At 34.6% G+C, this 14003-nt stretch overlaps 1 protein-coding gene across 2 annotated transcripts; it reads right to left on the bottom strand.

Moving 5' to 3' along the window:
- Positions 1–2661: 2661 nt before the first annotated feature.
- LOC129295371 (serine/threonine/tyrosine-protein kinase HT1-like) lies at positions 2662–6630 on the bottom strand. Of its 2 annotated transcripts, none has more exons than XM_054933884.1 (4): positions 6338–6630; positions 4853–5997; positions 3941–4396; positions 2662–3104 (listed from the first exon to the last, which is right to left on the bottom strand). In XM_054933884.1, the coding sequence occupies exons 2-4, from the start codon at positions 5585–5587 to the stop codon at positions 2832–2834; spliced, it is 1464 nt and encodes a 487-aa protein (XP_054789859.1). In that variant the 5' UTR covers positions 5588–5997; positions 6338–6630; the 3' UTR covers positions 2662–2831. The 2 variants fall into 2 exon arrangements, with proteins under 2 accessions (XP_054789859.1, XP_054789860.1); XM_054933885.1 differs by lacking the exon at positions 6338–6630 and adding an exon at positions 6141–6170.
- Positions 6631–14003: the final 7373 nt, after the last annotated feature.

The raw sequence follows: 14003 nt of genomic DNA, 5'->3' as shown, positions 1-14003 counted from the left end.
AGAACATCCCAAATCCAACCAATTTTAAAGCGGTCAGGGGGGGCCACTTTAACAACTTTTATAGTTGTTGTTATTATTTGATATTCTCTCTGTTCTTTTCCTTACCAACATTTAATATTATAATTATACGTCCACAGAACGTGATATCGCTTGGGAAGGCCGTGACTATGAACAAGTGAACAAGGGACAGATAAGACCCGCCCCGACAGGACTCGACACATTTCTAAACATGACGCTGCATTAACTACGTTCAATTTGGATCCCAACAACCATGCTTACGCCCTCACTTACGTACGAAGTCTAAACTAAACCAAACAAGCAGATCATAATGCTCCACCTTAACCAGACATGACCAGTTGACCCCCCTCTACAAATTTCCCTGCTCATCTCTCTCTCTCTCTCTCTCTCTCTATATATATATATATATATATAAAGAACAAAACTGTGTGATACTTTGATTTTAAACCTAAATCTAGATACGGAGTTTGTAGTTAATTTGATCTGCAAATGATTTAGAGGATGGAACATGACAATGATCACGTGCAATTACCACCTCCTGTATAGATTCAATGCACTCAGTAATATTTCTTAACTGAAAGAATGCATGACACTGACAAGCGGATATGAAAGTGAAACTAAATACCGTAACACAAATACATGGGGCAACCAAAAGTCGTGGGAATCAACATCAGAGGGACCAGCAGAGCAAGAGGCTTGAATTGTTCCAACCACATCATTTAATCCATCACATTCCTCACCAAACCCTTCCCCCACCAATAATAAATGCTCTGATATTTTGGCCTTGGCACTGAATCACATCAGGGAAAAGAAAAACATTCAAGTTGGGTCTCATGATCTCATGTATATGATCTTACATTTAATCACTATTAATAATTAGACAGACAAACAAGACACGAATGAGGTTTGTCCCACTTAAAACAATCTGTTGTAACATATACTTCTACAAAAATGAGTAGCTTTCATTGGATATGCATGGAGGAACCAACTTCTGTTCACAGGGAAAACTAACAGCAGCAGCAGCAACAACAACCAAAAAAAAAAAAAAAAAAAAAAATCTTAACTCAGATCAGCTGCTCCAATCCTATCCTCCATATATTCCTTTTCTATGATTCTGGGAATCTCACTTTGGTTATACTTTTCAGCCTCCCAAAACTTTTCATCTCTATCTTGTGCTTACAGAATGGGATACAATTTATCTATAGGTTTAAATGACTTCATTCAAAACTCTAGCTAAATTTTGATATCACACCCAACACAAAACTCTGATGTTGAAACATGTGAATCATAACACGACAGAAAAATATTATAAAATTTCTTCTCATCTTGCTTCACGTGATTGACTATCTAAAACAATCAGGCTAAGAATATGTTCCATTTAAAACAGATGCTGTGGTCATCTATGAAAAGACTGGAATCTTACTATTGCCAACAGATCCAACTGAACTAGCAAGTCGCGTGGAATTTAATGTCATATAGAATAGATTCAATGTACAACTACACTTAATTAACCGGACGTGATTTTCCTTAACAGTACAACACATCAAGTAATAGTGATTAAACAAATCAATAACAAAGAAAGCACATAATTATTTGATGATAGCACCTGAATATGACGTAGTTAAAGACTTCAGAATACATAAACCAGAGACCAAAAAAATGTAGATACCGGACGTGAGTTGAACACGATTTTTCAGGAGCCAAAGATAACATCTCAAAAGCAGAAATGGAAGCATATATAGCTTTTGGGATGAGCGAAGAGAAACCAACTTTTGCAATTGGTGAAAAAAGAACCTTCATTCATATCAGCTATGTAAATCATATCAAGTAGAAACCACTTCACCATCCTCCACACCCACATACAAATTCATTACATGAACGTTATTGGCATACACTTCCACAAGCGGATTGCTTCTCCTACAATTTTCATTAATGTCACTGCTGTCATAGTAATTTATTGTTTCATCTCACTCTTCAAGCCCTTGACGAGGTGCACCATCTACGTTAACTTGATCTACACCGTCCCACATCCCACCTGTATATAATTAATAGATTTTGCCATTCTGGCCAAGTCTGAGAGGATATTAAAGATGGATTCTAGTTCCATGATGAGAAATTGTAGAAAATTGTAAAAAGAAAGGAAAACGAGAAAAGTTTCGACCTCGCTCTTTCTCGCTCTGGGCGGTTCACAATGTTCAGAACACATCAATCAAAACAAAAGTCAAAAGTAACATGGCTTTTTTCAACAGGAAAGAAAGCGAGGTGAGAAAAATTTAAGACTCATTAGTCAAAACCAAAAAAAGTAACACTTTTTTCTCTCGCTGGGTGGCAGCCAGAGTTCAGAACTTATCAGTCAAAACCAAATGTTCAAAGTAACATTTGTTGTCAGAAACGAGAAAATAACTTGAAGGATAGTAACTTCGAAATCACGGGAGAAGTTTGCCCTACAAATGATATTATTGATTGGCAGTAATAGCAGAATTTTGGCTTTTGACCTGTGTCTGAGCAGTGAAGATGTAAAATATATATATATATTCTTTTTTTGGGTGGATAAAGAAGATGTAAGATTTTTATTTGAGCTGCAATTACATTGGCACGAAGCTGTTGGGCCCCCAAAAATAATCATTTCAATTGGCGAATGCACAGTATAAATAGAAGTTGGATTCACCTCAATCCACAACCTTACCAATCAATTTACTCTCATGTGAATGTTATAAAGAGGACTACAATCAGAAAAGCTCAAAAAAAAAAAAAACTTTCATTGTTAATTACAAAAGACCTGGTGTACTACAAAAGCCAAGCCCTGTGAAGATTTAAGTGAACTTCGGTTTAGGCACAGGGCCACCATTTTGATGCACAGGACCAAGCTTTTGAATCCAATGACGAAGTCCTTTCTTATGGTCTTGGGAACAAGGGTTGTGCAAGAGTTTCAGAGTTCCATCAAGGGCAAAGGAAGACTCAAATTGTTCTAATACCTTGACAATCTGCCAGAACTCAGGCCTCTTATCTGGATGTGAGGACCAGCATTGCTCAATTAACTCTCGCATAGCAGGTGGACAGTTTGAAGGAATAACAGGTCTTAAATTCTGAAAAAGTAGAAGACAAATCACAAAAACATTAGAAATGCTTGGGTAAAGCCTGCTATTTGCATTCCATAATAAAAGAAGGGGGGAAAAGCTAGATAGTTTACCAACCATATTATAAAACATTTCCCTGTTTGCCAGAAGCTTATTGATCCCAAAATTCAAATTAGCTTTACTTATTAGCAAATTGTTGACTAAAATAAAATGTCATGTCACTCAAGCAGATATTATCATTTACAGTACTATTAGCTGAAACACAAATAGCTTAGGAAAATATCAAAACAAACTTGTACTCCGTTCCCTCTTTTGCAGGGGCAAGTCATTTCTGTATCTCTCAACTTACCAAGGATGCTTTTCATAAGAAGAAAACAAGGCTAAAAAGCCTAGGCCAAATGCAGTCATGGAAATTACAATATAATGGCACTTTTTTATACAGCGAACTGTAAACCATTGAAGGAGAACCTCAAAACGTTCAGATATAGCTAGGCACATCAGAGCATGCCCTTATCTAACAGCAATACGCATGAAAACTTAACTGACCATAAGTCTTCAACTAAGTCTAAAACAAACATCGAAGCCCCAACTTCAAAAGTCAGGAATCCATAATAAAAGAAATGCAAGTGAGTTGAGAAAAGGGTGTGGCTGTGTGATTTTTCTTATTGGTTGAGAGGAATGCCGACCCCACCTAGTGGGATAAAGGCTTGTTGTTGTTGTTGTTGTTGAGAGGAATGCCATGCGTATAATGCATACTTCAGTTATAACATCATAAAAGGCCATGACATTTTTCACTTTTCAAACCTGCAAGGCCAGGATGCAAAGATGTAAGAAGCATAGCACACCTTGTTTACCACAGCATACGCAGCCTGGACGGGATTCATATCCTCATATGGTGTTGTCCCAGTCACCATTTCCCATAGGATGAGCCCGAAACTGTACACATCAACCTTTCTCCCATAGGATTTACGTTTGATCATTTCAGGGGCCATCCAACGGAATGTGCCAGGGTCATCAGTAAATACATCACGGTATGCCTCCTCACAAGCAATGCCAAAATCAGCAATTTTGAGGTGAGAATCTTCACTGATAAGTACATTCTCTGGTTTAAGGTCCCGATGTATGATACCTTGAGAGTGTATATATGCCATTCCGCGGGCAATTTCTAGAGCAAAAGCTATTAGCTTTTCTAGAGGAACAGCTTTGTGCTCTAACTTATGCAAGTATGCCCTTAAAGAACCCTCTGACAGAAACTCCGTGATGACACAAAAAACGGGTGGTTTTCTGCAAGCTGCTACAAACTGTGCAAACAAGGTTAAATATATTAGATGGGGCATGATATAAAAGTCCAAGTCCTGTCATTTCTGTAAATAATTACAATAAAGCATAAACTATGCATCTACTCCGTCGATACAGCTGATTACTTCAACACAACTAACTAAGGCGTCAAATCCCAAAATCAGCAATAAGACACAACTCGGACAGTTCTTAGGTATCTCCAACCAAGTTCTCTGGTAAAAAGCATCAGAAATTGAGAACTAGCTCCTCCATGTTTTCATTGAAAATCCCAAGTGGAAGTAGGAAACTTTAACTAAATCTTATCAATTGAAAAAAAGAAAGAAAGAAAGAAAGAAAGAAAGGCAATGGACTTGCTAACCTTCTAAATGAACAAGACGTGACAGATCCCTTTCGTGAAGAGCAATTTTAATGTAAAAAACTTAAAAACAAAAAGAAGGGAAGGGAAAGAATTCGAGCACCTTTATAACATTTTGATGGTGGAGACGAGATAAAAGAGTGACTTCTCTGATGAACTGTTTCTCTAAGCGAACAGCCATGGAACCACTCTCGTCATCATCTGGTGCCCTAATAAGTTTCACTGCAACAGGCTCATCCTTATAATTACCGCGATAGAGTCGGCTATGAGCCCCATGAGCAAACCTAAGCCCAACAAAGAGCTTAGAGAGGTCAACCGTCCATTCTTCTGCAGTTTCCACGGCAGTAACTCTTCCTCCGCCATGGTCAAAATACTTGGTCCAGGTTGATTCCTTCCGACTCTTCAGGTTATCGCTAGATTTCGAGCTCGACAAGATCGGACTTCGCGATGGCGATCTCAACTTGGATGCTTTGACCTCTCGGGATTCCTTTTTCGAGACCTTCCTCATGATCTTTTTTTCATGATTTTCTTTCCCTCGAGGACCCGGAGTTGAGAACCTCTTTTGTTCATGCCTAGCTTCGCGGAAGGTGTCACAGAGGGAGGTTTCCGGTGAAGGAGACACAGATCTCAGCTTTCTCACACAAGGATTTTCAAGAATCGTAGGATCAACAGAGGCATGGTTCAGATTGAAAGAAACTGTAGGCCTGGATTTGAGACCCGAGATGACTTCAGACTCAATGCAGAGAGGAATCGAGGTCAATCTCGAAGAGTCCAATCGGTGGCACACAGTGTGAGAGAATTTCGTCCTCCTTATCCATGAAGTGGTATCTTCTTCCATTTTATTTCTTATTCTCCGTGTGATTCCTCCAAGCCCTAATATACCGATGCGTATGAATCTCCGGCAGAGAAAAAGGCTCAAAACAACCAAACACGCACTGCTCCTTGAATAATACTTACACAAATCACAAAGCTCTCACCAGACAGCAATTAGCAGATGAACAATGAACAGGTTTCAAATTTTCCCCTCAAAGAAATGAAAAACCCAGTCGAACCAATGAAGACCGAATAAGGATGAGTAGATTTCAGTTCCATTCGTGGACGGAAACCTATGAAGCTCGTTAGAGCCCATTCACATTCAGAAACGATAAAACAGAGCAATGTTTGATCACTATTCAGAACCTGACCTTCCTTAACCTCAACAGCAAATCCCAATGAGCGAAAAAGTCAAACACCACCTCCCGTAGAGGCCTGGAAAATCCCACACAGGTACCGAATAAACAAATGTTAAATATCAAATAATCCTACAAATTAAATATTACAAAACAACTCAACAGCAACTCGGGAAAAAAGAAGAAAGAATACTGCTAATAAATCATGACGAAGAGAAATACCCATGATTGACGAGAGAGAGAGAGAGAGAGAGAGAGAGAGAGAGAGAATTCCCCCCCCCCCCCGCTTTTATCGACATCATTGCCATTAAAAGAATCAAGAACCACTGAATTAATTATTTAATTATAAATAAAGAAGACGCAGATACAGAAACACAACTAATTACATCATCCCCGAGAATAAAATACAAGAACCTTACCGGTTGAAAAGGTTATCGGAAGGTTTCTCGCCGTGCTTGAGAAAGAGAGACTTTTGAGTCGGAGGGCGAGAAAAAACTATAGCACCTAATCCCATTCTTCACGATGAAAGAAAGACATGTAGTGTTTGTCCGTTGTCTCAGTAAAATTCAAACGAAGATCATACGTATGGCATACGGAGGAAAACAGGAACCGTAGACTTGAATCATCTCATGATGATGACGAAGACGATCATGAGAGATTGATAGGTCCCACCTTTTTGCCTTTGGGAGAGATGAAGGGTTAGGGAAAGACGTTCTCCAGGCAGCAGTACCGTGGAGGGTTTGAGGATATAATAAGAGAAGAAGGGGTGGCGCTAGGTGGCGGGGACCACAAAGAAAAAGTCAAAAAAAGCGGAGGGCGACAGAATTTTTTGCTTTGAATTTTCAATTTGTTTGGGGGTTTTACTTTTTTTGTTTGGCGATCTAAGATCCAAGCTTTAAAGGAAACCACATAGAGCCGGTAATTTGGATCGAGCCCGACGGGCCAGCCCGAACTCGCCCAAAAAATTTAGGGCCAAACCCAAATAAAATATTATTTTTTTATTGTTCGGGCCTATTCGGGCGGCCCGAATAAGCCCGAGGAAATTCGGGCCAAGCCCGATCGGGTTCGGGCTTGGCTCGAATACCCGAATAAAAAAATAACTTTTTAAAAAAATATATAAAATATGATAAATATTAATTAATTTTTCAAATTTTATATCATTTTATACCAAAATACTATATATATAAGTGTTTGAATGTAGTTATTTTTTTTAAAAAAATTAAATAGTTATATTTCATATTTTTATTATTTTTAATCAATAAAATATCTCAAAATAATATTTAAAATATATTTTAATATTGATTTTAATATTTTAAGACCCAATTTTTGTTAAAAAAAATTTTGAGTCCTATAAATCATTTGCATGTAAAAAAATAATTTTATATTTTTTATAAATTAAGAGAATTAATTTTAAAGTAAAAATAAAATTGAAAATAATTTTAAAAATAAAATTTAGGTATGTACGAATTTCTAACTCTACTACTAGATAAACGTAATAAATAGAATAATATTCTTAAATAATTACTTGGTTATTGTCCATGCTAGATTTAGTTAAAAATTAAGAGTAAACTAGAGTAAGAATTCCTTTTATATAAGAGTTAAACAATATAAAAAGTTAAAGAAAAATGATTTCAAAAAAAATAATATTTTATTCATAATTAAATAATTTTTTATATAATATAATGATGGCAATTTTTTTATATTCATAAAAATGAAAAGTATAATTTACCTAAAAGTTATTTAAAACTTTAAACTAATCGAAATAATAATTTTAAGTTAGTAGTCTAACTGTGATTGAATTGGGATCAGCTTAATCATAATTAAAATAATATAATTTAATTAAAATATATAAAATATTTATATATGACTATGATAAGAGCAATATTTAAACAATTAAGACATTAATTTACAAGTAAAGGAAACATTCATGAATAAATTATACATAATACAACAAAATAATAAAAGAGCTACTTAAATACAAAGTTGATAAATTATTTTTTATTTTATTCTTTTAAAATTAAGATAATATTTTACGATTAATAGAATTATTTAAAAATTAAAATTGGTTCAAAAAATACAGAAAAAATATTTTTAAAAAGTTTCGGGTATTCGGGCCAGCCCGAATAAGCCCGAAGCCCGAAGGTGTTAGGGCCGGGCTTGGCTATATGGGCTTTTTAGAAGGGGTAGGATGCTTTAAGCCCGATCCGAATAAGCCCGGCTCGAATTGAGCCCGGCCCGAATAAGCCCGGCCCGCCCGAATTACCGGCTCTAAAACCACACAACAATAACAATAACAACAACCAAAAATAAAAAAAAATAAAAAAGGCCAAAGGGCGGTGAGTGGAGGAATCCAAGTGTCGCTATCGAGAGAATGAGGCACCGAGGGACTTTCTCAAAAGCAAAGCCAATGCTAAGTTGGATTTTCGGTACGGTTCGCACGGATACCATACGGTTGGTATAATCTGGGTAGCTTGGGCTTGTTCCCGAAGGATTTATACCAATAATATACTCTTGCGTCCAAAAAAAAATTCGAATATAAAAAGAAGCTTCTGTTCAAATGGCTTAGACATTTAATATTTTTATTATTATTAAATATTAAACATTATATTTAAGTTCACCTAATTATTAGAAAAAGCTTCATGTTCAAGTTTGTAAATTATTTATGCATTATCTATTATTAGTACTACTTACTATTATTGATGTTAAATAATTAGATTGGCAGCCCATCATTTGTGGGACGAAGTTTTGAACGCTTCTTCGCTAATCACCACCCTCTTCTCGTTGCTTAACAAATGGCACGTTAGGGCTTAAATTTCGGTGAGTTGTAACTAAAAACTACTTCCTCCGTTTTTATATGCAAAAAAATTTTTACTTTTAAATATAAAGAGTTGTTGACATTTTTTTGATGAATAAATTATTATATCCTTATTAAATTAAAAAAAGATAAGTACTTTCATTAATTCACTTTGAAAAAAGAGATTTATTTTTTATTTAAAATAATTAGGTGTAAAATAAAAATGTTATTGTGTTTTAATTAAATAATTAATTTTTATTGATTTGCGTAATCCAGTTAAAAACATCTTATATATAGAGATGGATGGAGTATAAATTATAATTATAATAATTGGTTGTAAGAATTTTCAAATAAATAATTTAACTTGATTCTCAAGTGATATTCGGCAGGTAATTCATTTTTTTAAACAAAGATTATCCATCGGATAATTATAGCTTGATGACACATTAAAATAACTAGTTGATGAAATAATTATCTTGATACGAGCCTGACAATGGGCGCATCCCCTGTTATCAAATCAAATAATGACTAAAGCTCTTAAAAAAAAAAAAAAAAGATATGTCACCTTCTGTTAGGGCTGTATGTGTTGGCTAGTGATTATTGATGAAGATTCATGCCTTCCGAATTTGATATTATTACGTGCATGATCATTTATCTCAACAATTAAAGAATGTTGGCGGTCAAAAAAAAAAAAAAAAACTCACACACACACGCACACAAATTGACTCTACGCAAATCTCGAGATTTCTAATACAGACCTATAAAATAAAGCTATTCATTTTAACCTTACACGTGGTTTATCTTTTTCGGATCTCACAAATGGTTATTCCCTTTTATTCATGAATGGTGAATTAACCTCCTTCAAAGACTCAATCATTCTAAACCGAAAAATTAGGCATTTTGAGCTAAGAATACCTGTTCAAACGAGATTTACGCTCTCATTAAATGATAAATTTCTTCTGAAAATCAATTTTATTTTTCTAAGCAAGAGAGGGGGAAAAGAATGTGAGTGTTTAATATGGGGGAAGTACACATGGGCCTTGGCCCTTCAAAACATGGGCCTAATGTTTCAAGGTCTGGTGACTGCATAGATGTGTGGGACAACAAAGGACAAAGATTCGTGGGCCTTGCAGATAATAGGCAATGATGAGATCATCAATGCTGGGCCTATTAGTAATTGTAATTAACGACAGAGATTATCAACATGACCCAACATGTTCTGCGCTGACTAAATCACGCCAAGAACAAAACCAACAGACAAAAGAGAACGCCAGCTCCATTCATGCTGCTTTTTTTGTTTTTTATTTGCCCAGAACTCATATTGCTTTCAAATCTAATTATTCGTCGACAATTAAGCATGGTTTGATAGACTACTCCAAAAAAAAAAAAAGATTTTGATTCTCTGCATATTCTCTCTCAACACATCTTTCCATATCCAATCTCAACAATTCATTTAACTATTGTTTTAGATTAATGTTGTGCGATTTCCAATTATGACATTAAAATAAATGTAACATTCATTTAATGGTTATTATTAATAAGTATTTTGATCTTATTTTCAAAAAGTATTTAAGTGATGACAGTGAATAATCTATTTATTTTGATGCTATAATTAGCAGTCTTACACATTAACCAGAATAATAGTTAAATGAATGATTGAAATTGGGTATGGAGACAAGGACGGATATAAAATTCAATGATTGGTTGGGGCAAACTTGAAAAGAAAATAAAGAATGGGGTGGACAAAATCCATTTTAAACTATTTTACAAATAAAAATTATAATTTTTACTAAGAGGCATGTAATGGGCATATGATGCATGGGTGGATGAACCTTTGCTTGGCCCCTCATATCCATCCCTGTATTAAAAGAGAGTATGGAAATTATCCAAATTAAAAAAAAAAAAGATATCTGGTAGGAGCAATTTATGTCAAAAGAAATTAGGAGAATTGCATTTCTTATTTTATTTTTTTAAATAAAACATTATTTTACCCGTCAAACATTGCTGGAGTAGTTTTATTCTCCTTTATTTTGTAGGTTTGGTTTTACGAAAATAAAATAAATTTGGAGGCAAAGTAGTCCCAGCCCTTTACATCACTCCCCTCTGAACTGGAAGAAATTGGAGGGATCATCATATCCATCGTGGCCTCTCACTCTCACCTCGGATCCACTGTTTTTTTTTTTTTATTTTGCTCGCCTTCTGTGCATTGAACCAAATAATATGTAAAATTTTCTCCTTCCAATTAGTAGGGAAATTAATCAGTTTATATGTTTTTTCTAAAAGAAATAATTGCAACAATCTAACTTCTTATTATGATTAATCAGTAGGGAAATTAACCAGTTATATATAAAAATAATTTTTATTAAAAAGGAGTTAGCATCCAATATTGTTATCTAATCAAAATTTTGGATCTTGTTTTGCCCAAATAAGAAAAACTAGGTGGCCAGAAATAAAACATGAATTTTTTTTGTATAAATAAGAAACACGAGCTGGCCCAAAAATAAAATATGTATAAAGCTCGAATACAAGCCAATAAAATACTGTTTTTGATAAAGTCCAATCAAACGATTATATCAAAGAAAAACATCATCGAATTCTAACATGGTAGGCCGAAACGTTGCAAACTATACAGGTCCAATTCTCCATGCAATAAACGGGTTTTGCCTTGTAAGGCCCAAAGTTCACTAAGCAGATGACTTAGAAAGAAAATCAATTGACCACCGATTTCCTCTTTTCTTGTTTTTTAGGAGAATCACAGCTAATATAAATGAATTGTTGTAAAATGAGAACATAGATTTTTTTTTGGAATTGGACTTGTTATTAGTTTTTATCTGAGCATAAATTTCTTTCTAGATACTTGGATGTCATTCTCTCTTTGTTTTTTTTTAAGTCTCCTTTTTCTTTTTTGGTTCCTTTATTTTCTTATCCTTCCAACTGAAACCCAAGTCATTTAGTTCTTTTTGTCCAAGGTTGTGGTGAAGCATCCTTTTCTATGAGAAAACCCAAATTATGGTATTTCATAGGAATTGGTACTATTAACATTAGCTTGATTAACTCTCAAGGTTGGATCTAATTTAAAGATTTAATTCCTCACAATATGACGAATCAAGATTTAAATTCTTGTTGGGAAAGATATCCACATTTAGTACATGATATTATCTCGAGCAGGATTAATTATCTCTAATAAAAAAGATATATGTGAAATAAAAAAAACATTGGCTTGATTTAGGAGAGAAAAGTGAAAAAATATGAAGGAGAGAAAACTAGGAGGGAATTTTTTTGAAAATAATTCAGAGTTTTCTCTATTAACTAGTTTTTCTTAGGGTGTAGTTTTAGTGATAAGCCGGCGATGAGCACCATTTTGCTCATCTATAAACACATAGTTTAAATAAAGGAGGGAAGGATTTTGATCGTCCAGAATATTTTAATCTTAACCATTCATGTTTTTTTTTATTGTTTCACTTTATCAAACCCTTGTGTCACTTGAGAACAAAGACCATCAGGAAGACCCAATTAAGAATCCAAACACCCAATTTTAACTCGTTGACTTCCATCATTTCTTGAAGTGTGATTCATTGGATTGCATAACAAAACCTTTGATCTTTCATGTTCCTCTATCCTAAAGAGCTTCATTGTGTTTAAATGGTTGATCTAGGGTTTGATTTTCCTGCACAAATAGAGAGGCTTAGAACTTGCCTTCAATCGGGATAAAGATAGCTTTTTTTGCCATAAGTTACCAAAACTGCTTGGAAAATCCTTGATCCTTTGTTCTTTCTCGATCTATTGTCTTCAAATACCTTTGAGAATCTAAATATAACCCACTTCAGATTTCAATTATATGTATAAATATTAAAAGATGCAACTAGAAAGCATGGAAGAAAGACAAAAATGCCTCCTTCTTTGCACTAAAATCTTCTTTTCTTTGAAACTCGAGGCCTTCTTTCAACCTTCAAGGGCTAAAAGTCAAAAACACTTTCATTTTGCTCCAAAAGTTGGTGCCAAGTCTCGACTCTTCAAGGTTATATTACTGAGATAGAATATTTGTTTTTGAACAAGAGATCCGGAGAGACAACATAGTTTGTGTTGTTAACAACAATGTGCTATTGTTAGTAAAAAAAACATCAATGTACTATGGCAGTTGCTGAGATGAACTCTTAGTTGCTTATGAATGAAACAGTGCATAGTGGTAATGATGTCCTAGTGCTCATCAATCTGTTGCACACTGAAATTGTTCCCACTCCCTATTTTTTCTCTCCATTTAAAGAAGGGTAATTGATTTAATGAAAGGCATCCTTCATATATTAGCATCACGCTTAACTATGCCAGTAGACTCAACAATAGCTGAGGTATAGTTCTTCTTTTTATATTAGTAATAACTAAGGTAGGATCAAATTTTGAAGGAGAAGGGTTAGGTTAGGGGCAAAATTTTTTTTTTAAAACTAAGGCAGGATCAAATGACTTTTAAAAATCATTAATAAAAATAAAATTATTATGCCATATATAACATCCTAAACTTTAATTCGTGTAACTAATTGCTAACCAAGGATAAATTGATAATTAGTGGATTAATTATGATTGTGAATGTTGGTTGATTGATGTGTTTGTATGATCGAATGGTGGAAAGTTGGTTCGACAAGAAGTGCGTGAGCATTAATGAGAATTGCCTTATTGTGCCATATGTGCGGCGTATGGCACAAAATTTGCTTAAAGCTGACATGCCAGCTTGTGAAAATCAAAGGAGAAGAGGTAAGAAATGCACGAGAAAGGAAGAAAAGAAGCATCTTTGTTAGGGCATTGATTTGCAGGAGCCTAGGAGTTTGGTCTGACTAATGACTTGCTAGGTAAGTTTCATACTTCTCTGTACTACATTTTTACCATAATTTCTCTAAGTTTAGGCTATAGAAAAATTGAATCAGCGAGTTTTAAGAGTCCAAAATTTGGGTGAAAGGTTTAAAAAAGGCTCTTGGGTGCAAAACTAAAGTTTTGTGACTGAATTGAGATTTATTGGTTGAGCATTATAGATATAAACTCAAATAGACTTAAAATATGAAGTTTCTCAGGGCAAAGGTGCTAACTAAGTGAGCATAAAAGAGTGCTTTAATCAGTTGGATTAGCACTGGGCAAATATTTTTGCTGGTTGGGTTAGGCTAGCCTGCTAGATAAAATGGGTTGAAAAATCCAACCCAACCTATTTTCTAGCGGCTAGCCAACCCGCGGGCTAGCTCGTAAAAAATTATCAATTTTTTTAATAATGTAAAATTTATATAATATAAATATATGTATTTATTTCA

This window comes from Prosopis cineraria, unplaced genomic scaffold, assembly GCF_029017545.1.
Source record: "Prosopis cineraria cultivar Desert tree isolate PC_DT_omini unplaced genomic scaffold, ASM2901754v1 PC98, whole genome shotgun sequence".
Lineage (NCBI taxonomy): Eukaryota > Viridiplantae > Streptophyta > Magnoliopsida > Fabales > Fabaceae > Prosopis > Prosopis cineraria.
This window is presented reverse-complemented; position numbering and strand designations above follow the sequence as displayed.

Bases quoted from the DNA above. Each gene is read 5' to 3' on its own strand.
- LOC129295371 (XM_054933884.1), bottom strand. From the start codon at position 5,587: ATGGAAGAAGATACCACTTCATGGATAAGGAGGACGAAATTCTCTCAC. The intron at 4,397-4,852 runs GTGCTCGAATTC...TTGTTTGCACAG, and splicing joins ACCATCAAAATGTTATAAAG to TTTGTAGCAGCTTGCAGAAA. The intron at 3,105-3,940 runs GTGTGCTATGCT...CTACTTTTTCAG, and splicing joins CGTATGCTGTGGTAAACAAG to AATTTAAGACCTGTTATTCC.